The 26,185-nt window shown below is 40.6% G+C and overlaps 1 protein-coding gene across 5 annotated transcripts in view; it reads right to left on the bottom strand.

The window, feature by feature from the left end:
* DAAM2 (dishevelled associated activator of morphogenesis 2) overlaps nt 1–26,185 on the bottom strand; it is a 210,268-nt gene that overhangs the window by 48,139 nt on the left and 135,944 nt on the right. For all 5 annotated transcript variants that reach the window (XM_026121182.2, XM_064509538.1, XM_064509539.1 and 2 more), the window contains 9 exons: nt 21,149–21,482; nt 12,543–12,653; nt 11,145–11,248; nt 8,983–9,049; nt 7,948–8,065; nt 6,258–6,396; nt 4,878–4,936; nt 4,257–4,441; nt 2,962–3,279 (listed from right to left, as the gene is read on the bottom strand). In XM_026121182.2, coding sequence (XP_025976967.2) covers nt 2,962–3,279; nt 4,257–4,441; nt 4,878–4,936; nt 6,258–6,396; nt 7,948–8,065; nt 8,983–9,049; nt 11,145–11,248; nt 12,543–12,653; nt 21,149–21,482 — 1,435 coding nt within the window. The remainder of the gene's footprint in view (nt 1–2,961; nt 3,280–4,256; nt 4,442–4,877; nt 4,937–6,257; nt 6,397–7,947; nt 8,066–8,982; nt 9,050–11,144; nt 11,249–12,542; nt 12,654–21,148; nt 21,483–26,185) is intronic.

Genomic DNA, 26,185 nt, shown 5'->3' with positions numbered 1-26,185 from the left:
CTTCATGGGGCTAGAAATCATACCAGTTTGTTCTCTGCTACATCTACCAGGTGATTTATTTGTCCTGATTCATTACCAGTATCTGCCTGACTCTTTGTGGGATATGTCTCCTCCAGCCATGAGATAACAAAAAACACAGTTGAAGATTGACTTGATTTACTCTGATAACTTCAAATGAATACATTTATATTTATTAAAGAGCTAATTATATGGATCCATACTTCCAGAGTGCTTGAAACCATCATTTGGACTAACCATAAGTATCTGGTCCCTGTTTGACCCTGGGTGTTGTGGAAAATCCAGGGTGTGAGAGTGACTCCACTTTCTGTCTAGAAACAAAGAAAGGAATCTTTCCAGGTCATTACAGTGGTTACACTGTAATGTCTTTTCCTTAAAAAAACAGAGATCCTTGGCATCAGCATTACTATAGTACTGTATGAATGGAATTCACAGACAATGCTCCAGTGCCCTATGAATGGATCTGTGGTGTGAAAGGGATTAGCCAGAACTCAGTCAATCTCTGCATCTAAATGGCTTTGCTGCTCACCATCAGCTCACATCAAAGCTAATACAAAGTCTGTAATTCCCTGAGGAAATTAGCTGGTTGTTGGTTGTTTCCTCGTTAGAGGCATGAGTACTTTCCAGTTAAGCCCCTTCCGACTTCCCTTTCTCGGTGGTGCCCATGGGAACTGTGGGCAATCTGTTATCGTCAACTGCTAGGAGTCAGAATATATTTGATTATTCTCATAACACCCAACCGATCAATCCTTTCTTTCCAAAGACAATACTAATACTGGAAAAAAAGGTGTCATATGAATTGTTCTGCAGAACAGCCTTAATTCCTCTACTGAGAAAATGTATCACAAACAAATTCCTCTCACCCAGCCCTGTCCGCACTTCTCTCAGGTTCTCTTAACATTCTCTGACTTGACATGGGCTGGTTACATGGACAGAAAGGGGTTCACACTAATTTGGGCTAGCTCACTTCTTACATCATCTTTACACTTCTTTAACAAAGCTCAGAACAGAGACCCAGCTTTAAGAAGGATGGTCCAAACAACCTAAGAGATGAATAAAAGGGCTATTTGACCTGATTGCAGCCTGGAGCTGAATCACTGCACTTCACTATGCTGCATGGTGCAGACATGCTCTTGAACTCTCTGCTAACTGGTGCAGTACTTAAAAATAATAATAATAAAAAACCACATACATGGTGTCAAATACATTTTTTTATCAAAATTTTTTTGAGGGAAAAGCTTGTATTCATGTAAATTGGAAGCTAAGCACTGCCAAAACAATGCAACAATACTAAACCATACTTCCAGGCCTCAGTGTTCCATGCTTGAAAACTAGAGGTATGATGACTACTCTACACACATGCACTCCTTCCCAGCTGGTATGCTCATTGTGAGTCTTTATTAATTCATGTATGGCTACTTTGACTGCTTCAGGAAAAATATAGCAGAAATGCTGCAATGTAAACAAAGTGCACTATAAAGCCGTTCAACCTACCCATGACTCTGCATTCAGAGAACTCAAACTCATATATCCAGAGAGAATATGCCCAGGAATGAAGCACGGAATCTGAAGCACTGATGAAGATGGCCAAAACACACTGCCTCCTCCAGCAGCCAGAGGAATTAAATAATCCCATAACAAAGTGCACCCCAAAGAACAGGGCAAGCTGCTTTTGCAGTGTCCGCACCACAACCTTTGCAGTTTTGCAGAGACCTTATTAGGTCAAAACACTGTCACTGACAAATGCTCCAAAAGGAAAATCCCTCCTTCTAATGCCCCTTTTCCAACTATTTTGCCTTCCTCAAAACAGCATCTTTTACCCCCTTCACCACCCAGGCCTTCAATTTTATTAGCACAGCTGCCTTCACTCCTAACCAGAGGGCAGGATAAGCCTACAGTTACTCTAGGCTAAACAGAAACACCTGTGACTTTCTCTTTTTCATATACATTCATATATATACATACATTAGTTATTATTTCTTTTCTTCAGAGCACTAAGTCCCATGTTCTGAAAAGGAAAATAAATCCCCATTCTTACATTCTCTCCCACATCCCCCACGTGGTCTTGACAGACAAGCACAGACGGTGCAGCAAATATTTCACTTCACTTTATTTTAAAGAAAAGGAGAGAGGGGGAGAGAGAATTCTTGTGGCATTCCAGAGGTCCCTGGACACTCATTCCAAATGCCTGAGTTGGGCCCTGGGTGAGTTTCAGTCTAAAAGAGAACCTGGGTTTCTAGGCAGCCGTCCAAACTCAACACAGACACTTTTTTTCTTTCTAAATCAGTTACAAAAACTAAGACCAAAAGAGAAGTGGAGGGAAAAAAAAAAGAAAGAAAGAAAGAGAGAGAAGTGGAGGGGCAGGAGAGGCGACTAAGGTAACAGAAAACGTGTGCAACAGGAGGAATCCAAACCCTCCATTTTTATTGCCAATTTGGAGTTTTATGCGCAAGATGCAGAGCAGTAACCTTGCAAGACGGCAGCTTCCCTTATGGCCATGAATGAATGGTGAGGAGAAACAGGTTACCATCCCCTCCTCAACAATTGCTTCTGCCAGGGTAGAGGAGACTGGTTTGGGAGCTGTTTCTCACTGTGTTCTGCCCACATTGGCTCCAGCCTTCATTTTCCTTGATGCACAAATCAGGGCAGCTCTGGCACACCAACCCTGGCGATGTCTGCCTCTGGCTTACAGCATTTAGTCCCGCTGCAGCTGTGCCGAACCAACAGTACACCCAAACTTACTGCAGATCAATCTAACCTGCACCTTGGTCAAGAAAGATGTGCTGCGCTGCTAGAGAATTGGAGAAACTCCCTCAAAACACCTACTGATCACTAAAAGCCACTAAATCACTGGCTTCTGTCACCTTGCGCTTCATGGCATCGGTCAACACTGGGCTACACTTGGCAAGTAAATTAATTGCTGAGAGTACCACAACTTCTTACCTCACTCAGTTTAGCCCAGTTGAAGGATTTCAGCGGGTGTGAAGGCTGCGGGATAGATTTCTTCTTCAGGCTGGTGCCACTGCTGCTGAAGGTGGTTGTTGGAGGGGGTGACATCCCCATGCTGAAGAAAGGTGGTGCTCCTGGTGGGGGAGGAGGTCCTCCCGGAGGAGGCGGTGGAGCAGGAGGAGGGGGACAGCTGGAGAAAGGCAGAGGTGGTGGCAGTGGGGGCAAATTCTCTGACATGAGAGAAGAGGACAAAGCTAATGGGCCACCAGGAGGGGGTGGTGGTGGGGGTGGAAAAGAAATGCTGCCACCTTGCTGGAACATAAAAAGCACATAGAAAAAGAAAGCAAACAGTTTAAAAGGTACAATAACTCCATGTTGCCAGCTGATGTGATTTTATTACAGGTCTCAAAATATTTGGTGTTTTCTTTAAAACCTCCTGCACTCAAAGCCATGCAATAAAGGGAGGAATCTCAGCTTTCATTTAAGAGAAAGTTTCAAGCCCTTGAAGTTGTGGAGAAGAGCTTGAAAAAAGGAACCATAAATGGCTCAGAAAAACAGAAAGCTAGTAAAAGAAGCCAAAATGTATTATTTTCTCCTTATGTATGAAAAAAAAAAGTTCGATCTTGTAAACTTTTGAACTCCTAGGTTTTGAGCCTTAGGGTTTGAAATATTGAATACCTGTGATTAAGGCCCCAGTAACACAAAGTGGGAGAAGGGAGGAGGGAATGAATCCTGCTTTCTACAGTGTCTAGGTGCTCAGGGCTGTGTCCTGGTGAGTCAATGCTCAGGCACACCATGAGGACAGAAGCAGCACCAGGCAGGAGAGAGCAGCTGCAAATGTCACTTCTGCAGAGCTTCAAGGCAGTGCAGATCCTCTTGAGGCATGACATGGGTCCTGTTCCTCCACTAAATTTACTTTCATATCTGTGAGACTTCTCTCTATTCTACTAGAATAACAATCAGGGCCACCTATTGCACCCACTCAGCGGTAAAAATTATGGCTAGAGGGGGGCACATGTACCTCAGCAAGTCTCAAATGTCACAAAATGGGGGCTGAGGAGAAGGAATGGGATAGTCCATTCCTGCTCTATCCACTCTATATCAATTGCTCAGGTAATACGGTATCTACTGAAAGTCTAGGCAGCTTCTAAGCATTTGCATTTGTGGCTGTCTGGTCAGGCTCTCTTCTGTACAGGTCACAGAAAGATTTTCACTCATTATGTGTTTTTCTTCATCATTTGCTAATTAGCAGGTTTTAAACAAGGATAGGAAGAATCCCAGTCTCATACCGAGAACTCATTAAGTTGAGCTACCAGGTCATTCATCTGGTCTCTGGTCTGGCGCAGCTCCAAGGATTCCTTCTGCAGCTTGTCCTTCATTTTGTTTAGTGTCTTCATCATTTCATCTTTCTCCTGGGTCTTTGTCTCACATTCCCGTTCCTTCTTCTCTAGCCTGCTCATCAGCTCGGTGTGATCTAGGAGGAACAGGGAAATGGGGCTGATGAAACAAAGCTCATGAACAGTACCCAAAGAGACATAAGTTACACTGGAGTAAAACTGACATAAATCTGTTCGTTCAATTGAAGGCATATAATGAGAGTAAGGAAACGAAAATGGAGCCTAACTGTCTTGACAGTGATCTTCAGTGATCAAGACATTGAAACAGTGGTGCCTAAGGTTCACTTGGATTGTGAAATCACTTCATGTGAGGATTGAGGGAAACCCTGTCCTATGAACCACATAAACTGATCAGCATAAGACACAGGAAAATGCACTGGAAGAAAGCAAGCAGGGTTAGTCCATGAAAGAAAAGACTGCACCGTGAGTTCTGCCCAGCTCTGCTGCCTGCCTTTCTGTGACTGAATCAGGATCTTCCTCTCTGGCTTCCCCAAACACAGCGAGCATACTCACCTTTCCGGAACTTCTCTGCCTGGTCCCTCCACTGCTTGACTTCATTTTCGTTCACCAGCCTGAAAGATTAAATCAGATCATTTAAATTTGTTTTGAGCTAACCAGCCCAGAGGGCAAGCAGACACTATGTATAGCGATCACCAAAAGGCAACCGGATGGATTTTCACAAGTTTATACAGAATCATACCAGTGGTCAGTCTGGTTCCAGACCCTGATCCCTATTGTAGCCAACAGCTAATATTATAAAGGTGATGTCTTACGCTCAAAGCCCTAAAAAGGGTTAAAGAAAGGCATGGGGAAAAATCCTGACGCTCTCCTGTGGTCAACTAATACCCTTAAAATGCTTTTTTCTACTTTAGTCGTTCTATTTTTCTTTCTTATAAGGAGAGAGGATGATTATCTATTGGGTAATATATCAGTTACCAGGCAATGCTCATATCTCATACTGGCACAGCTATTGCCTATTACTGACAGAAAATATGCAGGGCACACTGGGAATTGATTAGATATGCAAAATGAGGAGTAGCTATGAAAGTAGAAATGGAAAATCAGGAAGACCTAGATATCAAGACAAAGAGAAAGATCAACACCAATATATTTCTCCATGATGAGAAATCAGTTTTGACTTTGGCTCATGTCTGTAACAGGAGGGACCGTAAGATTTTTAATACAAGAGAATTTGATTTTATATGAGGTTTATGTTGTGTGAGAATGCGCTTTTTAGTGGATAATTCAGAAGGGTAATGGGCCATGAATTACCTGCAGAGGCAGATGGATGGGATGCAGAATCCAAAAGTTTGGCTAAAAAAGGACTGAGAACAGGGGAGTTGAGATGAGAGCCAGCTCATGTAGCTAGACTTCTCAAATGATGCATTCTACGGGAAAAATAATGGTAGAGCCCTTGGCCAAGTCTGTAGGTGACAACATGTAGACATTTCATAGAGCGGTAAAAGGTTGTCCCCCTTACATGGGGGCTGCTATCCACTATTTGAAATCTTTCTAAAGTATGTGCTCATTAGTAAGGAATGAGATCTAAGTAGAGATGATCACATTTTTTGAAAATATCAGTGAAATCTTTCATCAACATTTTGAGAGAAGAAAGGCACATGGGGAAGCCTGGTTATACTATGAGGGGTATTTTTTCTGCTCCTCAACCAGCTTAATATCTAAATGAAACTTAAAAGGCAAAGGCAAGGATTTCGCTGCAAAATACAGGTGGATTAAGATGTAATTTGGAACGAAACTTTTAGAAGACTAACCAACGACAACGAGTTGTAATTAAAACAAGAAACTCCTCAGCCACAATATTTTACTTGCTAAATATCTGCATACTTATATTTTAACACATGTATAACAGAAATAAACAATAATACAGCTTACATTTTAATGATATTTTTGACATTGAAATTTTCTAATGGAGCTATATCTGGATCATCCCCTCGCTCATCCTGAAGAACAATTTGTTGGAGTATTCTGTCCAGCAGCTGCCATTGCTGAAAGTTTCCTCCATTCCTCTTGCCTGTATGGAAAAAGATCAATTCATGAGATCTTCCATTTTCACATCAAAGTGCACAGATCTACCAACAGACTGGCATTACTTCCTCTCTGTTTCCCATCTTAAATCTCGTAAGCAGTAAGTCATAGAACACAGGACCTAACTCTGTATTGTGCTAGCAGATTATGCACAAACACCTGGCATATCAAAACAGCACAAGACAGGCATATGCAAATCTGTGCCTAATTCGCACACTCAGGCTGTGGGACCCTTCTGGCAGATCAGCTTTAACTTACACTTTAAACCAGCTACTGCAGTGATTTCATTGTGCTGCCTGTTACTTGGTATTTTCTGGGGTTTGATATTTAGCTTTGGTACCTAGGTAACATTGTGACCAGGCACTGCAAAAAGGCTCAGATTTGCTGTCTGCATACTCAGTTACCCGAGAGTCAATGAAACTCATCTGGCATGAAAACTCATAAAAACATGACCAAAAAGTGTGGAGAGAAAGGACAGAAATGGAACAAAAGGGACTGATCCCACATACAGCAAACAGAAGAGCCAGAAAAATGTAAAGTTCACTTTAGCTCCCTGAATTTTATAATCTAGACCTTCAACTTCTTTAAAATTGCTTCAGTATAATTCTGTCCTAGCCTAGCAGGATTTGACCCTTCTGCCACCATACATTCCAGGTCAATATCCATAGCTCAAAGCCTAAGTATCGTCTTAAATAACAGTATCAATGAGATCAATTAGACAAACAACTGCTTGAATTTGTGCATGGCAGTATTTGAATCTAACAAGTGCCTGATGACACATCACACTACCTCCTGAAAAAGCAGACCACAGTATATATCTCCCTCATGTCCCCTTCTCAGTTCCTCAGTTTGACTGCTCAAATATGGTTGAAAGTAACCAAAATCAGCTCCTGATGCCTAACAAGATTAAGGCAGATAGTTCTGTGGTGATCTTGCTGTGCCTTTGTTTGACTGCTACACTCTGGAAGCATGACTGAATTATTTTATCTGACAGTTACCAAGTAGATTCCTATCATCTCTCTTGAAAACAAATGCCAGTGTTATTTTTCATTTTGTATCCAGCAGCCTTCCACTGATGCATTGCCATGAGATAGCAGCCCAAAGACTTCTTGTAGAATTTCCCAGTGACAGAACAGCTTTCATTACTGTACTGTTTCTCAAAGAAGATTCCTCACTGCATTTTAACTTTCAAAATGGTGCCTGTTTCTGGGAATTCCCTGATCTAGAGCACAAGGCCTCTTTCTTTTTTAAAACTTCTAATTTAAAGCCATTAAAAGCTTTGTCAGTGACTAATTGGAATGCCTCCAGCTACACAATTTTATTTGCAAATGCAGAGAGGCCAAACTGCTGCTTTATATATTGCAACAAAATCAGCTGGCTAGAATCAGCATCAGATACCAAGTCTCTTAAGCCACTGTCAAGATCTGAATGGAAGACAAATAAAATGTGTATCCTGGTATCTGTCACCCCTTACCTATACACCAAAGCTCCCCATTTCTTCATCACCCCTTGCTCTGAAAAACAGTGATGTACTCACAAGGCATCTGCAAGCAGTGCTGGAGGATAGATAACAAATAGGGATAGGCGTCCGTATGCTTCAATCTCTTCTTGATCAGCTCAAACATCTGAGTGGCACTTTTTGTATCAATGTGGATCTGAAGTGAGGGAAGGCAGGGAAAAAAAAAGTGAGAGAAAAACTAGGCACAGCAAAAGGTCTGATCAACAGAGACAGACAAAATTCCAGCAGCTGGACTGTTGCAGAGTTTCTTGCAATGTCCAGCTGTAAGCTCCAGTGAAAAAAAGGCACATGGAACTTTGAGATGAGCACTGCCATCCATACTCCAATATGGAGAAGATCCCCAAAGGGATGAAAAGGTGGGAGGCATGCAAAGCCACCAAGAGCTTTCTGAAGCAAACAAAACATTAGGGTCCTAAGAAGCGGTGGCACAAATAGCAGAAAGTAAGCAGAGAAGGGCTAGATGTTCTGTATTGGTGTGTGGCAGAGGCCAGTCATGGAAAAAGAGGAAACTACAATTTTTCTGGGCCCTACAGTCCATTCTTGTTGCTAGAGGTTGTGGAAACTGCCCTTGCTGTATGCTCATTTTCAGACTCCACCGTTTTCAAAGTATTCATCCTCTCCACAACCTCTGAGGTGACAACCTTCAGGAGAGTTTCCTGGGATCTATTGGATAAAGTATCAGAAAAGAGCCCAAGCTTCATCTATAGTCCTGTAAAGGGGATGTACAAATCTAGAATGCATCTGGATCATCAAGATCGAGAACATGAGAGCAGTGTTGAGAACCTCCTCTGCTCCTGAACTTTCAGCCAAGCAAAAGAAATAAGTCTTTGTCAAACATACTTGGCAGAAGCTGTGTCTGCACTCATTGTTTTCATTGTTCACACATCACAGAACCCTACTTGCTAAATAAGAGAGAGTAAAAACTAGAGCATCAGCCACTCTGAGCAGCCACAGCCAATCGTTGCTTTCAGGGAACACAAGGGGAAGTTGCACAAAGGATCCAAAGCAGATGGTTCAGCTTTGGCAAGTTCAGGCACTCCAGAGAAAACTCACCAGGTCAAATCGCTTGGCAAGCTCCAGGTCATCTTCATTTCTGACCATCTCAAAGAAATCTAAGTGCCTAAAAGAAAATGGAAAAATGAAACAAAAACAAAACCGCCAATGTTCACAGCATAATTCAGACTTTAAGTAAACTTGCCACTGCAGAAGTAGTAACACCTCATTTCCAGTTAGACAACCTGGAAATTGGCAAGTCTTTTTTACATGAAGTGTTGGAATATGTCTGTAAGGCAATTCACGGGGGCCAATGACAGGCCGAAAGGAATGGCTAGCTGAGGTACAAGAGCTCTTTAATCCCCATGCTAAGGCACAGTGTTGAGGTAATGGCTGCTAAAAATGATTATAAAATGAAGAAAGGGATGCAATGTCTGCAGTGATAATACATTTCTAAAAAGTTCACACCATGCCTGTTAACCAGATATGTTAAACCATTAACAATCTGTTTCTTTTACAAAGCAGACCAAAGATGGATTTAGTTAAACAACAGGGTTCATAGCTGTCTTTACATTTGCCTACGTGCCTCTGGTGGGATCTGGGGCATCTGGTGAGAGACACCTTTGACCATGGCACCTGGACTTCCCTTGCATGGAGACTAGAGCATACCAGATGGTGGGGGGGAAGATGTGGCACGTTCCCCTGTCTTGACTTGGCATATAGTATATGTAATCCAGACATCTGGGGTCCTCTCAAACCTCCGTATCATCCTTATCATTATGATCTGTGAGATCCACAAGTGCCCCTAAGCTCCTACTGAATGCTCCTGGTTAACAGCCAAAGGACTAGGGATGGCCCATGGGCTAGTTTCTCTTCTTGGCTACAATGGTGTAGATCAAAAGTAACACTACCAAATGCAACTCTGTGGCAAGCCGTAGATATACACAACTGCACACAGTCTTTTCCTGTGGCATTACTATACAGGTATATGCCTCTACCTGCTCAAAGATGCAAGGTATCTATTTATGACAGGCGCTAACCTGGTGTTTATGCAAAATTTGTCACCCTGTAACAGCTCTTGACACTGGATATTTGAAAAAAATCCCAAGGGTTGATGCCTTGAAAGCTGCAGGCATAGGCCTGATCCTTAGTTTTTCATTATATGCTTTGGCAAACTTGACACTTCTATCTAGCTAGTCCCTGCAGATCAGCCCTGATCTATAGAAAAAAATGGAGATAGAGTAGTAAGGGGTAGCAGCACAATAGCAGGTCAACCCCTCTCCACAGAGCTTAGTGCAGATACAGAAGATAAGCCTGCCATGGCAGGCTTAGGAACAGGCATTCCTATACCTTAAAAGGCTTCATTTTGTTAAGCAAATGGGTTTTCCTAGGCTCCCTGCTAAGTCATCAGCTTGTTTAGCTTCTTGAGGTATCTCAGTCAAATAGCTCAGGTCATTTGTTCCAAGTTTACTTTGGCTTGTAGCTTTGTGAAAGGTTTAATTTAAGCTCATCACCAGCTTCAGTTAATGTGGCAAAATATGGAATTGCTAGTGAGACTAACCTGGGTCCCTAATACAGACACGCTGCAGTGGAGAAAGCATTTATTTTGTGAATAACTTAACACAGTAATTTCAATTGCCATTCAGTGTTACATTTTGTGCAGCAGCAATGCCATTTGAGGATGTTCCTCATTCTACTCTCTTGCCTGCTCATTCCTACCACTTTGCCCACCACAGGTCCCTCTCCTTTTACAGTTGTGCCAGTGCCACTGTTTGAGAGGTTGTGGTACAAGCTAGATCACAAAAAAGGTTGATGATAAAAAAAAAAAAAAGTCTTGAAAACTCAGAACCTGCACTTTGACCACATGCACTCAGGCTCAGTAAAGTCAATGAAATACTGGTTTCCCTTTCTCCTATCAGGTCAGACTTTTTTCCAGTTTTGCTGCAAGTGACAAAGAATTAGAACAGTTATTTTTCACTCTGGTAGCCATTCCTAGGATAGAATAAAAACAATTCAGGAACTCCTTGTCAAAGCCACTGCCAATCTAGTATATATGTTTCCTACTTCATCTGCTGATTTTAGTTTGAAGGACAAATTTCTTTTTTGCTTTCTAAAGGAAGTCAGTCTTAGGGAGAAAGGCAGCATTGTGCTTAAACCTGAAACTCAAATGTTCCCCCAAACTTTCTGTTGATCAATGACTATTCTCAGAAAGTGTGTCTTACCTGTCCAGTGTGGCATTCTCATGTCCTCTTAGCTTGTCAATAACAGGCTGAATTCCCAGCATTAGAAACTCATATCGTAGATGTAATCGGAACTCCAAATTGTCCTTAAGGAGTGGGAAAAAACAACTTAACAGGTTCCAAAAGCTTTTTTTTTATGTAATTAAAAAGTTTTAATGCAATTAAAAAGATTTGCTTAAAACCTCAATTCTTCCCTTTTAATATCCTCTATCCCGACACTCAATTCACAGGATGACTCACATTCCGTGATCCCTTATTCCGAATGTCTCTAAATAATCCTACCCTCCCAAACTAAAGTAACTAAAAATTAAGGCCTTTGCCTGTTTGCTTTAAAATGCAATCCTCGTGTGCCTAGAATGAGTTCCACGCATCTGGTAAGAACACTCCATGTTGTTCCACAAAGACCAAAAGTCATTAGTGTTTATCCTGCTAGTCAATTAGAGATCTTCCACGTGATTACAAATGAACAGTATTGCAGATTTCCTCCTAGTTTTTATGCATATACTCTGGCAAACTTGACACCCATTCAGTAGGGCTTTACAGGGCTGCTGCAGATAGACACTGCCAGACAGAGCTGTTATGAGCTTGTTGCCTTTTGTTGTTTAACCAAAAAAATACCAGTATACCAAAAGTAACATTTTCAATGAATTAAATCAGTTTAAACTATTGTCCAGACTCAAAAGGAAGTGTTATTAATGAATAAAAGCAACAAGCAAACTGAAATTTCTGAAATGTCCCACTCTGACATTTTAAAAATCAAAATTTTTGGGGTTTTTTTGAGTTAAAATGTTTCAAAACATTTCTGAATGTAAACCAAAATGTGTTTTAAAAGGCTGAAATCAAGAGGAAAATGCTTCGCAGCTATTAAAAAACAAAGCAAACCATTTCTTCTTTCCCTTCCTCCAACTACTGCACCCCAAATTTTATGTTCAGGGATCTGGTCATGCCTTTGATCTTCAGTCCTTAATCTGGAGTGGGACTTTGTCCCCCTCTCTTCCCACGCTGCCAACAATAATATTTTTAAGATGTTCCGGAGTTGTTTGACCAACTCTACTGGCAGAGTGGCACAGGGTTAATGAGAGTAAAAAAGGAGAAATATGCTGAATTATAAGGCATATTCATATATATGAAAGAGAGCAAGTAGAACAGAATAATATGGAAGCGCTTCTTAATACAGTAGTCTATGTTATATTGGAAGAGCCTGGGAATGAAATAATAGGAAAGACACTGATAGTTCAACTGATACTGAAAATTCATCCTTTTTCTACAAACTATATCCACTCAATAACACAAGATTTATGACTTAATCTGCTAGCTATTTCTCAGGTAAATTACTTGAAGAACAACATTTTAGATGGAATTTCCAGGGCAACAACTCACCTCACCAGCACCAGCATTCAGAACAGCATTGATAAAGGACATGATGGCTGTTTTGAGATTTACTTCATCTCGATAACGCCCCATGCTTCGGTCTAGCTCGTTCAACAATGTCTGAAACAGAACAATAGGCTGGGTTAAAGGATATCATCTCATTCCTTGCACCATTTTGCATACTGTTCATGGAATCTGCAAACAGTTTGCTATATAGTTGCTTAAAGAAGTAACTTTTTTCAAGCAAGGGTCTTGGCAACTTGGGGCATGCCACAATAAACAAATGAAGAATAGTGATAAAAATAAAATGCCCACATGACCCTAATGAAAAAAAAAAACTTTTTTCAAAAGTATGCTATTATTTGAGAAAAAGCAAATGCCCTTTAAAATCTGTGCCAACATAATCTAAGAAGGCTGCAAAATGAAGCCCTTCCCAGTCAGTTAACTCTGTACAGAGAATATGACAGGGAGTTTATACACGCAGAAAAACATCATCGGATACATATACCCTTTCTACTCATGACATTCAAGTAATTTTTGTTATTTTTTTGAATGTCAGCAGAATAGACTGCACTTGTATATACAGTGGGGAGAGAATCCCGTGCTGCCTGAGGAACAGAACTTGTACCTGGGCCTTGGAGGATGTACAGTTTCTCCTCATTGCTTCACTTGTAACCATTTCAGGTAAAGCAATCACCTAATCTTGGCAAGCTCCTTTTAGGGATGTGCAATTAACAAGAACATCCCCTGTCCATAGAGCTCTAAACTTCTTAGAGCTAAGAAGTTCAGTTACAAAGCTAAAGTGGAGGTGCAGTTAAGTCCAAATTTCCATGTTAGGTCTCCCTATTAAACAAACAGCTGGGGGTATTTAGCACAGACATGCTGTTGGCCTAATCTCTACATACTCCTGGATCCCCAGAAATTAAGGCATATCCAGGGGATGGGTGGGTGGCTGTAAACACTACACAGAATGATACATATAGAGATGCTACCATAGTCTTGTGAAAATCGGGAGACAGAAGAGAAGAGAAAAAAGAAAAAGACTAGACAATTAATATCAGTAGCATGTGCCTTATACAGTTCAGTGAGGACCAATTCTGCCTGAATATTTACTGAAGAGTTTACATATACAAAACTGATTAGCCATGAAGGCAACTCTCTACTTCTAGCTTTGTGCTGATGACTGTGAATCTTCTCTGATCAGTTCATAAGTCCAAGAATAATTTTCCTCACTGGAAGAGTAACAAATTCCACTTGGGATCTGCCAGTTCAATTGTGTGCATCTCGCACGCAGATATATGTGTTGCTGATGCACTAGAAATGTCAGAATTCTTTTTACTCTTCCAAAGAAGTCTTGGCCATAAAAGGAGAAGGAGGACAAAAATAGCTTGTTAGAGTTCAACCCAGCAGATCCACCTAAATAACATTCTGAAGCTATGATGCTGAGTAAGGAAGTTCATTTTCCTTTAGTCAGCCTTCTGTCCCTGACTACTGAAAGCATTCATTCATAGCTAAATCTTTCCCACGCTAGTCATCAGTTTCATAGGTCTGTCTTGTTTCCTGTAGAAAATGGACATCACCATGCAGGCAGTATGTCTCTAGAAGCAGGGAGAGTATCCTTGCTTCATGTGATTCTTTGCTTGTTTTTATGCAAAAAACTTCTGAGTCATCAAACACTGCTACTGCCAACTGCTCTTATACCTGAGCATAATATGTTTTTCTTCACCACCACTGCAAGCTTGATTCCATAAACTTTTTCTTGCATCTTCTAAATTGCCCAGCTGGCACCTGTGAATGCCTCTAGTCCTGGCATTGAACTTTGACCAAATCCATGATTTCCCAGTAGTCATGTTACAGCCAAACACTTACCCTTCACACATTTTGCTAGAAGTAGGAATGAGTCTTACATAAAAACACACTGAATGTCCTGCTTAGTAAGACTGATGGTCCATCCAGTCCAGCATCCTATCTTTGACAGTGACAATATGACTCAATCTAAGGAGTCTATTTAAGGAGCAGACTCTCTTTAAATTCACCAGTAAAAATACTGTTCAACTTAATAAATAAGCAAAAGTGAAAAAAGTGAGAGAATTTCTTTCTATTACTTTCATATTTGACACTGAAATCCAAAGCACTTATTTCTTTTTGGAAAGACTTAAGTAGCCATTATTATAAAAGCATCAAAATTGTTTGTCTGAATTGTTTTTCTGCTTTTAGTTAACGTCTGGCTTCTTTTTCTTCACAGGCCTCCTTTCTATCATATATTCTCCAAGATTTTTGAGAACACATTGGAACCTATGCAACATCATCCCAGACACAGCATCTGGACAGGTTGAAGGATGTTGACTAGCTTTCTATCCCCTATTTCAGAAGGCTGTAATAGGAGCAGAATGCAGAGAGGCCAAGCAAAATTCAGGGTGAGAGCAACAAAAACCCTTGGTTGCACTAAGCTAATTGAAGAGCAGTGCATCCTCATGCAATTGTTCAGCTCTAGAAAGAAACACTATAAGGTCACACAGTTCCTAAAGATCAGAGTCTACACCCATACGCTGTGGCCGAATTCCAGTATCTCTAATGCTTTGCAAATGGCTGAGGTTCAAGTCTTCACTTGAACATTTCCTGTGAAAGAGATTTCACCACACCTCTTGGCAGCAAGCTTTGTGGCCTAATTGATCTTATGGTTATAAAGGTTTTTCCTACTATTTAAGCCAAACTTTCCTCACTTAATCCCATTATTCCTCATCACTGACATCCAGTAAGGTTTCATTCAATATGCAACAAACCTCAAAAGGCTTTGGATGAGCCTTGAGAGCGAGAAGCAAATCAAGTGGGAATATAGGATTTTAATTTGTTCCTTTTTAACTCCTCTCCTACAATTCCAACTTGATCAGATCTGTCTCTAGAGATCATGCTCTGTACTGATGGTGTTTAATACAAACCAAGGCAATGGGGCTCTGGAAGGAATGCTCCTAATCTCCACCTTTTCAACTGACAATATCAGGCTTCCCTTATTCCTTCCCTCAACCTTCAAAACTTTTAGTGTGTTGTGGTGGAAAACCAGAAAGCTCTGCCCAAAGTAGCCCAGCTAGTATTTTGGCCAGCAAGTCAAATCAGCTCCCTTCAGTCAGTATCTCACACCTGGCTTCACTCAATACTGAAAGGAAAATTCTTCCTTACCACCAGGGTCCCCAATTGGGTAGGCATCTCAGACAGCAAGCTGGGTTGGAAGGACACTGGAATGTCCTAAAATACCTTTCTGGGCCAGTGCAGCATCATAACTTTGCAACATTGGTTTGACTCAAAACAGGGCATGTTAAAAAGTACAAAATTTTACAATGTCAAAACATAATGCATTCACTCTACAGGAGAAAGGAGGGGAAGCAGCAAGCATAACAATAATCAGCAGGGCAACAAATTGGGGAAGAGAGAGATTGTGCCCCTTTCAGAAACATAATCATAAATAGAACATCAGTCATAAATAAGGCAATGCAGACATGAACAATGCTGAGATAAAAGGCTCCTCATTCCGGATTTTCAGAGCACTTTAGAGACCTCCATTTTCACAAGAAAGGCACCTGAGAAACTCAAGATGAAGTAACTCTCTCAGGGCCACACAGTAAGCCAGTGACAGAATGACTCTAGTACCAAGTATGGATACATCAGATAGAAAAGAATACAAGCAAGGACAAGGAGACACCTCAGGATACATCAGATAGAAAAGAATACAAGCAAGGACAAGGAGACAACTCATCTTATTAATTCTGCCACTTCTGCTTTACGGGTTTATTTTCCAAATTTTTCTTTTGTCTTGCTTCTTTAAGGAGCAGAGTAGAATTTGCAGGCGAAGAAGCACATTTTAGCAGAAATTGGATGAAGCGCAGGCAAAGCTTTTCCAGATTGCCTTGGGAAGGAGATTTAAGGCATGTCTTAGTATTATTGTGGTATTTGAGTAAAGATGGAGTACTTTTCTGAAGAGGCTGGTTTTCAGGAGTATCTTAAAAGAGGAACTATAGATCCTCTGTTGGACATTAATGGGAAAGTTACTCCAAGCAGAAGGGCAGCATGAAAGAAGGGTCAAAGATAAAAGCAGGTAAAGAGATCAGCTCAGGCAAGAAGCTATGACAAACATGAGAAAATGGGATTGGTCATACAAGTAAACACAAGAAACTTGGACACAAAGTATGGAACCCTGAAAGGAAAGCAGTATAAAAGTTGCAAGTGTCAAGAAAGAGATGATATGCCTGTGAATAAACTGAACAGTGGAGATACAGGGTGAGGTTGTAGTACTCAAACACATTCATTTGAGTGAAATCTGAAGACTCAACAAAGATGAAGAGCAAGTTCTAGAGGAACTCCCACAGCTGTAAAGGGACTCTTCTCTGAAGTTAAGGACTGGACTGATAATTGAAGTCAAGGTCACTGTAGGTAAAATGTTGGCAATTTAAAAAAAAGCAACATTTTACATTGGGGTTTTTACTCAGAGCCAAACATGAAATTTCATTAAATTAAAGAGGATAGTCCTTCATATTCATAAAATTTCTGCCTATATTTTCCATTAACTCACATTAAAAAAAAAAAAAAACAACACACAGTAAAAAGGAAGTACATCCTTTCCAAAACATTTTAGCACAATTAGAAGTAATGTAAGCCAATCTTCAGTTAGTACAACCTAGCGCATTAGTTAATTTAATTGGGACAACTGTTACAACTGTTTATATCACTCAGGAATCTTGCTGTAATTTGGATTTGGATTTTAGATAAACTAGTATAAAACTTGATGTTTCCTATTCAAATCAGAGGAGTTATATCAGCACAGAGCCACTGCAAGCAAAATAATAACTGTATCTAAAATCCCAACTTTCTTTCTCTACTAATTCAGCTGGTGCCTCTGACTAAGTTAGGCTAGCTATTGCAGGTAGCAAGAGTTGCACTTACATGGAGCAGCTGTAATTTATGACATGCAACTAAAACATGCAGTGCATTATGGTACCATGTTAAATATATGATTTCTACAGTACTCCACCACATCTCAGCACATGCAAATAGAAAATAATCCATGTTCCAATCCAAAGCTGTCAGCAGCAAGTTATGCAGGAGCTCAAGTTTTAGACGGCTGCCAGTAAATAATTCTGAACCTTGCCTCCTTGTTCTTACAAAGAGGAGTGGAAACAGACAGCCCCCCCAGCCGAAACTTTCTTCACCACTATGATATTCCCCTACAAGAAGGGCAGGGGGAAGAAAACAATTTGTCTTTGTGAAAAAATAGTTCCTGAACAGTGTTTTTACATTCACCTCCTGACTCCTCAAAGAAGACACTGCTGGTCACAGTAGATGATGTGGGGAGAATACGATCTGCAATCTGTCAGAAGGGAAAACAAATCCAAACCCACAGAATCCAAATGAAGTACCAGCATTCACAGATGAGGAAGGATCAACTCATAGAGAGAGAGATGAGAGGAATGAAGACCATTATCTACTGCTGTTGTCCGGAATGCAACTAAAAGGAAGATCACCAATTGTGCTGGTGATGTCACAGGTCAGCTTTACCTGTAAGTTATTTTATCAGACTTTCCAGTAAAACAGAACTCAGGACAGTTTCCAGAAAGCCCTACCTTTCCTACTTCAGAAGAACTGAGTATGGCTTCCAAAACCGAGAATCTGAAATTATTCTCCTCTTGGGTGCTGTCTCTCTAGTTAGGCCACTGTCTTCTGGAGCTAGATCTAGAGAAACACTGAGCAGAGACTTTACAGTTTCCACATTTTCTTTCTTTCTTTTTCCCATCAGAATCACTCTGCAATAAAGAACCATAGAGGCAGAGGAATTCACTCCTACTCTGCACATTCAAAGTACGTTTCTCCCATTCCTGCTGTTCTGTTCATTTTTTTTATTATTCTTCATAGCCCAAGAAGTATTTTAGTTTCTCGGTCCAGCCAGATTCCCAGTTGTTGGAGATCATTTTCAACATAACAGTGATTATGTGTGGCCAGTTACAGTCAACCTAAGGCTACAACCTCTAAACTGTTCAGATGTGTCTATATACTGAGTGATGCTGCTAATTGCTCAGGAGACAGGAAACATCTCCCAGAAGAGCTGAATCTGAAGCCTAAAGGATCTCTCCAGATATTTGCAAAATCTGGGTTACAAAGATTACATCTCAGGATCAGGACAGAGAAAAAAGGCTTTTATTAGCTTTACTCCACTGCACTGCACACTACATATTTGATGTTCATAGTAATGGCATAGGATAAACATCGTCAACTCATCCCTTTCTTGAAACGGCCTCTCATGGTGGAGTTACAGTGGATGCTTCTTCCTTGACAATGAGCTGCAAGACCATTTTGAGAGACAGGCGTTGGACAACAGAGCTGCACATTTGAAAGGCAAGAGACAGAAGATTTATAACACTGTCTTAACTGACAAGCTCTAAAGTCTCAGAGAACTTTCCACTAAAAGGTAAGGGACACCATGACCACATTTGTTTCATCAGCATTTAAAATACCCCACTGTCTCTCTGTTGGAAGACGATGAGTGAAGATGGATGAGAGGGGGAGTCTCTGAATGAACCTCTACTGCTTCAAAATTATCAGAAAAACTGTTTAAACTCAAGTTGATGGTGAGAGTGTAGAGGAAAATCCCATTCTAGCTCCTAGACACAAGCTTCAAAAATTAACAAAGAAGAACACATCCCTTCTGTTAAATCATTCTGGGGGTTAGGGAGGGTTGTTTAAGAAGAAAAAAGAGGAAGTATCCATTCACCTTTCATTTTTCCCTCTATGGAAAAGTATTTTGACAAAAGCAAGCATTTATATAAACTACTCTTGTGAATGTGAGAGTTAGTAAGTTTCTCCAGACTTACAAAAGCAACTGCAAATCATTATATGAGACTCTTCAAAGGCTCAGCTATACAGCAAGACCCATGTTACCACACTCTGACCCGGCAATGACTTATCTCAGTTATCTACTAAATTTTAAACCAGTAAGAGAGAGAGAGAGAGAGAGAGAGAGAGAGAGAACACACAACTAGGAGACACTTGGGTAAAATCATAATCCATCTCCCATATAGATTTATTAAGCAGAATCACTTGGTCAAACAAGGACAACAAATTAACATGGCAGCATGACTGTTGCCAGGGCCGTGAGTTATCAGTGCTTTTTGCCACGCATGTGAGGTTACCCCTATCTGTCTCCAATGTAAACAAGAATGGCAGACTGATTCAGAAAGGATTCCTCAGTTCACCTAATTACTAGAGAGCAAGCTGTGTTTAAACCTTTCCCTTCTCTCTTCAATATGCACTCTACATTAAACTGCACATCATATCTCTGTACATATACATACATTATTTTTCTGCTTCTGTCTTCTGCATCAGTGATTCTTGCCCTACTGCTGTACTAAAGAATAGGGACATATTCTTATGACTGCAACTGTAATCCCTTCACCTTCCAACTTTTACAACAATTACTATTCTCGGTATTGAAATAGCCTCAAGCATCTTCAACTGAAATAAAGGACCTACCATTTTGGACTCAAAGGACACTGGACATTATAAGATATCATACTTGCACATCAAAGACATACATAAAGTTTAAGCAGACAACCAAGGCAAAAGGTCATGTCCACACAGAGGGGTGGGCCTGCCAATGCCATATATTGGTTAGTACCAAGCCAAGATCTCCTGCATCCCAGTCTCCGGTCAGAGTCACAACCACTGAATCCCACAGTACATTCGATCTTAATGCCAAACACTGGCAGCTACTGTTTATGAGCACAGTCTGTTTCCCATTCACTTTTACATTCTTAAGCTCGTTGTAGCCCAAGATCCACCAATGCATTAGCTGTGGAGGTAGCAGGAAATAACAGCTTACAGAAACCAGGATTCAGGGCCTCTTGGCCAACCACCATCCTTATCATTTCACCTGAGAAAGAACCATATATTGGTGAGGTGACCCCAATATTTAGGAGCTACAGTTTTATACACAGCAACAAATTCTTTTATATCTCTTTGTGAAGGTGCTCAATTTAGTAAGAGGAGAAATATTGTAACAGCAGCCAGCAGTATCCACAATAAAAACCTGTCAATGATCTACTCACCTACCTCAAGGTCTCTGAGATTCAGTGAGTTTCCCCTTTGTGCTCTGAATGAGCAATACATATGTGACCCAACAATTGATAAATGGTGATGATCCACAAGTGATTAATAACTGGTAATTTAAGTGCCTCCACTGTTGATTATTTAATCTACACCTCTTGCATTACTCAATAATGGACTACAAAATCAGGATAGAGGCTCCTGAAATTCTGTGGCTTCCGCTTCTAGGACAAAACTAATAATAGAGCTCCAGAAATCCTATCAAGTTAAGGTATGAATGGATTAGCAGCTTTCATTTAACAGAGCAAAATCCAATTTTAAGGCAAAACATGAGATTTTAAATTAGCATTAATCACAAGTGATCAGGTCTTGATGATAATCTATCTGAGGAAGCAGTCCATTCTAAATCTAAATGAAAAAGAATGCCTCTTTACTGCCTAGCAATGTTGCAATAAATGCATTATAAAAATCATTCTCTAAAGAGGTGCATCATACTGAATATTTCTGGCAAAGTATGCTGCCTATACCTGGAATCTTGTCCTTTCTGCAGCATAGACTTGGTAGTGAAGCATTGCTTGCAAGACTTTCTTGTGTCCATCCGGTACCAAGCAGACGGCCCCTAGGATCTCCAGCACAGCAATCTTGGTCTTGATGTTCTCAGTTCGTAAGCTCTGGGAGATGATGTTGATACTCTCTGGATGAGCCAGGACATGAGCCCGTCCTTGGGAGTTGTTCATCAGTGCCTTGATACACCCTATAACGGATGTGTGTATACGGCTCTCTGAGGTCTCATAGTCCATGCTCTTCAGGAAATTCAGCAAACAGCTCAGGCCATCCAGCTCAATAAACCTGGTCACAAACCTGAAAAACACGTGAAGAAAACAGACCAAGCGCAAATTATTTCAAAAATATCATATTATTCAACCCTGTAACTATGAGAACCAAGTAGTTTTTAGCCTAAGGGTCACAGAATAATTCCAGGCTATTTAAAAAAAGGACTAGCTAATACTGGTGTATCACACAGTTTCAGGATTACATTCTATCGCCTTATGATCCTACTATCTGGTCCCTGTGTTCCATATTGCAGGCACCCCCAAACACCTGCTGTGGTCCACCCCAGTGGTTAATGCATTTTCAAGACTGAACAGATTCTTGCATATTCCCTCAGCTCCACTGTCCAGATTTCACACTCTGATTCCATGACACATGTATAGAAACACATTGCATTTAAGAAGCACATGTTCTTCTTCAGTGCATATTTAGACAAAGCTCCTAGAATGGCCTTTGCTGCTTTTTGTTGTTATTGTTGTTGGAAGAGGTAAATCAAGGTTTGAACAGGCCCCCTGTCAACCATGCAGTACCAAACATATGGTAAAAACATCACAAATTAAGGAAATACAGAATTAATCAATTACCAAATGACAGAACAAAGACTAAATCTGCATGAGACAAGTTTCTTTTCAGTACTGGGAACACTAGTTTTCTGTTTCTACCCTATTCTATCCTAACAACAGAACCACATAAAGTTTGCTTTGTTTCAGATTAAGATTAGGGAAACTGGGGATGGAAATAATAAAGGAGAAAGTCTATTGGAACACTTTAAATTTTTGTTCAAAACCAAGATTAAAAAAAAATGATGGGTGATACTAGACAAGTCAACAGGAGTTGCTGGAGTTCAAAGACAGTTCAAACTAATAGTTCCAACAAAGTTCCATTCAGGTTTCCCAGGGGATTCAAAGAGATAAAGGCTGCTCTAGACTACTTTGTTTACCTCCTGCTTTCTCTAACGGAGGTCGCTCAGCTAGGCGCATTTCTTTAGAATGCCTGAACGTAAGACCACATGAATTCTATTCAAATTTTCAGTCTACCAAAACTCACAGCAACAATAATATGGCCACGGCCATGCTCTAAGCACCATAATGTAGAAAGAAACCCCAAACAAATGAAAACATTGTTAACAACTGTCACCTCCAAAACAAATTAAGAGTACCAAAAGTCTGTATCTTTGAGTTTTCCCCCAGACTGCTGGATACTTTCTTCTTGTTGGATACTTTCCAATGTGCTGTCTCTCTATTATCTGCTCATAATAAGTGAGATGGTGTCCCTAATATGCATCATTAAAAGAAGTATCATACTGAAAGTCTCCCAACATTTCAGTGTTCTCTGCTCATGTCTCTGTACTAGCAAAACAAACCTGTGCCATACTTACAGATCTTCTGGATAATATGCTCTTGTCACATGTATGGTGGTCTGGTTGTTTATACCTTACACCACATGGGAAAGTTCAGGACCTACCTGAAAGTTAGGCTTGCTACACTGACAGATTTGCCAACTTTCAGATTATTTGAGCCAGCAGTTTGACCAGAAACATTGCAAAGCCCAGGGCTTTCAGCTATGTTTCGCTTTGAGGTTTGGGTTTTGTTCAAAACTGAATTTCAAAGTGAATATGAGAGTAAGGGCAAGCTCACACAGGAACACGTGCACACCAAAAATGAAAACAAGGTTTACTTGAACCCTGCTAAGACAACCTGCCAAGTTTCACACAGGTTTGATTGCACATTCTTTGGACACATCATCTTGTCTACCTTAACAAACCATAGGAGCAAAAGCCCCTCTGCTTCCAGGCTAGAGAGTGGGATCACACATCATGAACCAGGAATTTAGTAAGTCACTCAAAGCAGTTTGTTATTTTAACTGGTTATATAAAGATTAAAAGGTAGTTCAGTTTCTGTAATGTATGTGGCTGCTAGCCTGCCAAAGGAGACTGAAACAAGTGCATTCATGGCTGAAAGAGTTGCTGCTGTGCATGCTTGGGCTAAGGATTCATCTGGAACCAAAATAAGCACAAACTCGATTTGTTACCAAACACTGTGATGCCAGTGACTTCTTAGTACTTCTCTAAGCCTGGTCCTGAAGAGCCGAGTTGCCATTTAGCTCTACTCCAGAAGGACTAGTTTAAATTCTCCTTACTCCTCCTCACCTCCAAAGTTTAACTCTATGTATCCATCCCATGTCCTAACTGTTCCTTCCAGATCCCTTGTAAGAGTCAAGCCTTACCCATCTTTTTGAAAAAGAAAAGGCAGATATTTTGCTCTTCCTCTCAGTTCCAGGGCTGAGACAAGGCTTAAGATGGATACCTTCCTGAAGACATGGAGCTCTCTAGCGACAAAAGAAAACTCCCCAAAGAAACAGTTGAACAAAGGGTTTCTAAAACCTACTTACAGATGAAACACCTGCTTTTATGACAAGACATGCAAGGCACTATAACCTTCATATATTTTGGCCTGCTGTGATGACCACATGAAAAAAATGTGAAAGGCACCAAAGTCACATTGTCCCAATTAAGTACAATTCCTTATTAAATGCACAGCAGAGCAATTTTTCTAGGACTGTTTGGATGAGATCATTCCAAAAAGAAGGCAGGCACAGGAAAGTGGTGTGTGTTACAGACCTTGATTAATGACATAATTTAAAACAATGTCGGGAATTTCCTGTACTCTTCCTAGTCCAAAGAGCAAACAGTAAGCTGCATTACTCAATAGGAAGCAATACTGAGAACCTTCCCATTTAAGCTGACATCAGAAGCAGGAATCAAATGATGATTTTCACCTTCCTTTACCAAAACACTTAGTTCCCTATTGTCCAGAAAAGCCAGAAATCATGCGAAAGGGAGATAAAGGGAGAAATGGCAATTGCAATTTCTAGGCCAACAGACACTCTCATTAAAAGGATCTGTTTGGTGTGGTCATGGGTAGGTTACATCTGTGTAAATGTCTGTAAAGAAGAGGGACAGAAGTGAGAGTTTAGCTGACTCATAATCCTCACAGTGTTTGGTGTTTATGCATCTTTATGTCTGTAAGTATGGACATACCTCTGTGTGTGTGGGTGTGTATGCGCATGCACACACACACACACGTGTGTATGTGCAAAGGAAAGCCCAACTCACACATTAAGTACCTTTTTCCTCACAGTATATGCATGAGCAACTGCCATCCTACATGCCTTATATACTGCAAAGTAATGGTCTGTTCTAGATTGAAAGGTGTAAAGTTAGGCATATTTGCCAAAGCATTCTGGCTAACACATCCAAAAACCCAAGCACAAATAAAGTAGGGTGTGCTTTAATAGGTGCTAAACAAGCAAATTAAAGCCTAACCTCACCTCAGACTTTCACTTGACCAGTTTAGAACACATTAAAAGGCAGGACACCTTTTCTCCTTTCAAGTTTTAGTGAGTGCTAGTTAAAATGTGTTAGTTAGTTAGCTCTAGTAACAAACCTTTCATTCAAAAATAGATGAAGCCTAAGAAGTAATGGCCCACTGATGGATTCCAAGTATAGCAGGGGACAGCCTCCCTGTGAGAAATAACACGGCTCAAGAAAGACAGAAAGATCATATGCTGGGGGTGTGCAGAGAGCAGGATGTTCCCACCCTAGTAACAGCTAAGGTTGCACTTTGCGACATCAGCTTTTGAATTAGGACACACATAATCTCGACAACTACTACACCGCTGAAAATTTCAGCATAATGAGTTTTGCTTGCTGGATACACAAATGATCATCTCCAGCATGCACTGAAATGCAAAAAGGCTAAACCAAACAAAAGTAATGGAAGGTAAATCTGGGTAAAACAGAAGGAAAAAAGCAGACAAGTAAAGGGCATTAGTGGTGATGGTTTAATTGATTCAGACTAAAGAAGGTCCTTTTGTTTACCCTTCAAGAATTAAAGCAGAAAGACTTTTCTGTGGTTCCAGAAACTTATTTTTTCCTGTCCCTTGTTAGTTATTACTTTCACTGCACTTCTGAACCTCCATTTTTGGGCACCAAAATACCAAAAGAAAAGCTCCCCTCTCACTGCTTCTGTCCAACAGTTTGTCATCACACTTGTTTATAGTCATAAGTTTTTACAAACCTGAAAGAAAATCTGTTTCCTTACTAGATGCCAGTATGTTTTTTCCGCTCTCTTAAGGCTGCGTTTGCGCCTGCATGCTGGGACATAACCTGGCTTTATTATTTCAGGCAGCTCCTGAATACCAGAACAAAATGCACTTGTTCAGAGTGGGCCAGTTAGTTGCCCAGAGATGCTTCCACATTTTCCATCACCTTTTCTCCAGAGGAGACAAGAACGTGATTTTGGGAAGGTCTGCTTCAGCTTGCGTTGCTGTTAGAACTTGTGGGTTGGAATAGAGGCACAGATTGGTATCATTGCTCTCCATTTTCTAGTAAAAGAGACCCAGCTCTTCAGTATAATAAAATGCAGAGCCAGACACTTGCATTCTTCTCCTTTTGACTCCTCTGGATAAGAGCATTCAAGCAGAAGTGCCTATTAGGAAGCTGTCAGAGTCCCTGTGTACCTATCATCACAAAAAGATTCCAGTCAGTCCACCCTATGTGAATTTAGATTTTCACTCTCTATTTTCATCAGATGTCTGATGAACAGAAGCAGCAAGGAAAATAGGATTTGATGTCCAAATTCAATACTAGGAAGACTAGTATTTTGAAGGCCTGGGTATAGTCCTGCTTATGAGAGGAATTTGATGGAGCTGAGGGCCCCTCTACTGCAACC

This window comes from Dromaius novaehollandiae, chromosome 3 (assembly GCF_036370855.1).
Source record: "Dromaius novaehollandiae isolate bDroNov1 chromosome 3, bDroNov1.hap1, whole genome shotgun sequence".
Classification (NCBI taxonomy): Eukaryota; Metazoa; Chordata; class Aves; order Casuariiformes; family Dromaiidae; genus Dromaius; species Dromaius novaehollandiae.
The sequence above is the reverse complement of the archived record's forward strand: the minus strand, read 5'-3'. Positions and strand labels throughout refer to the sequence as shown.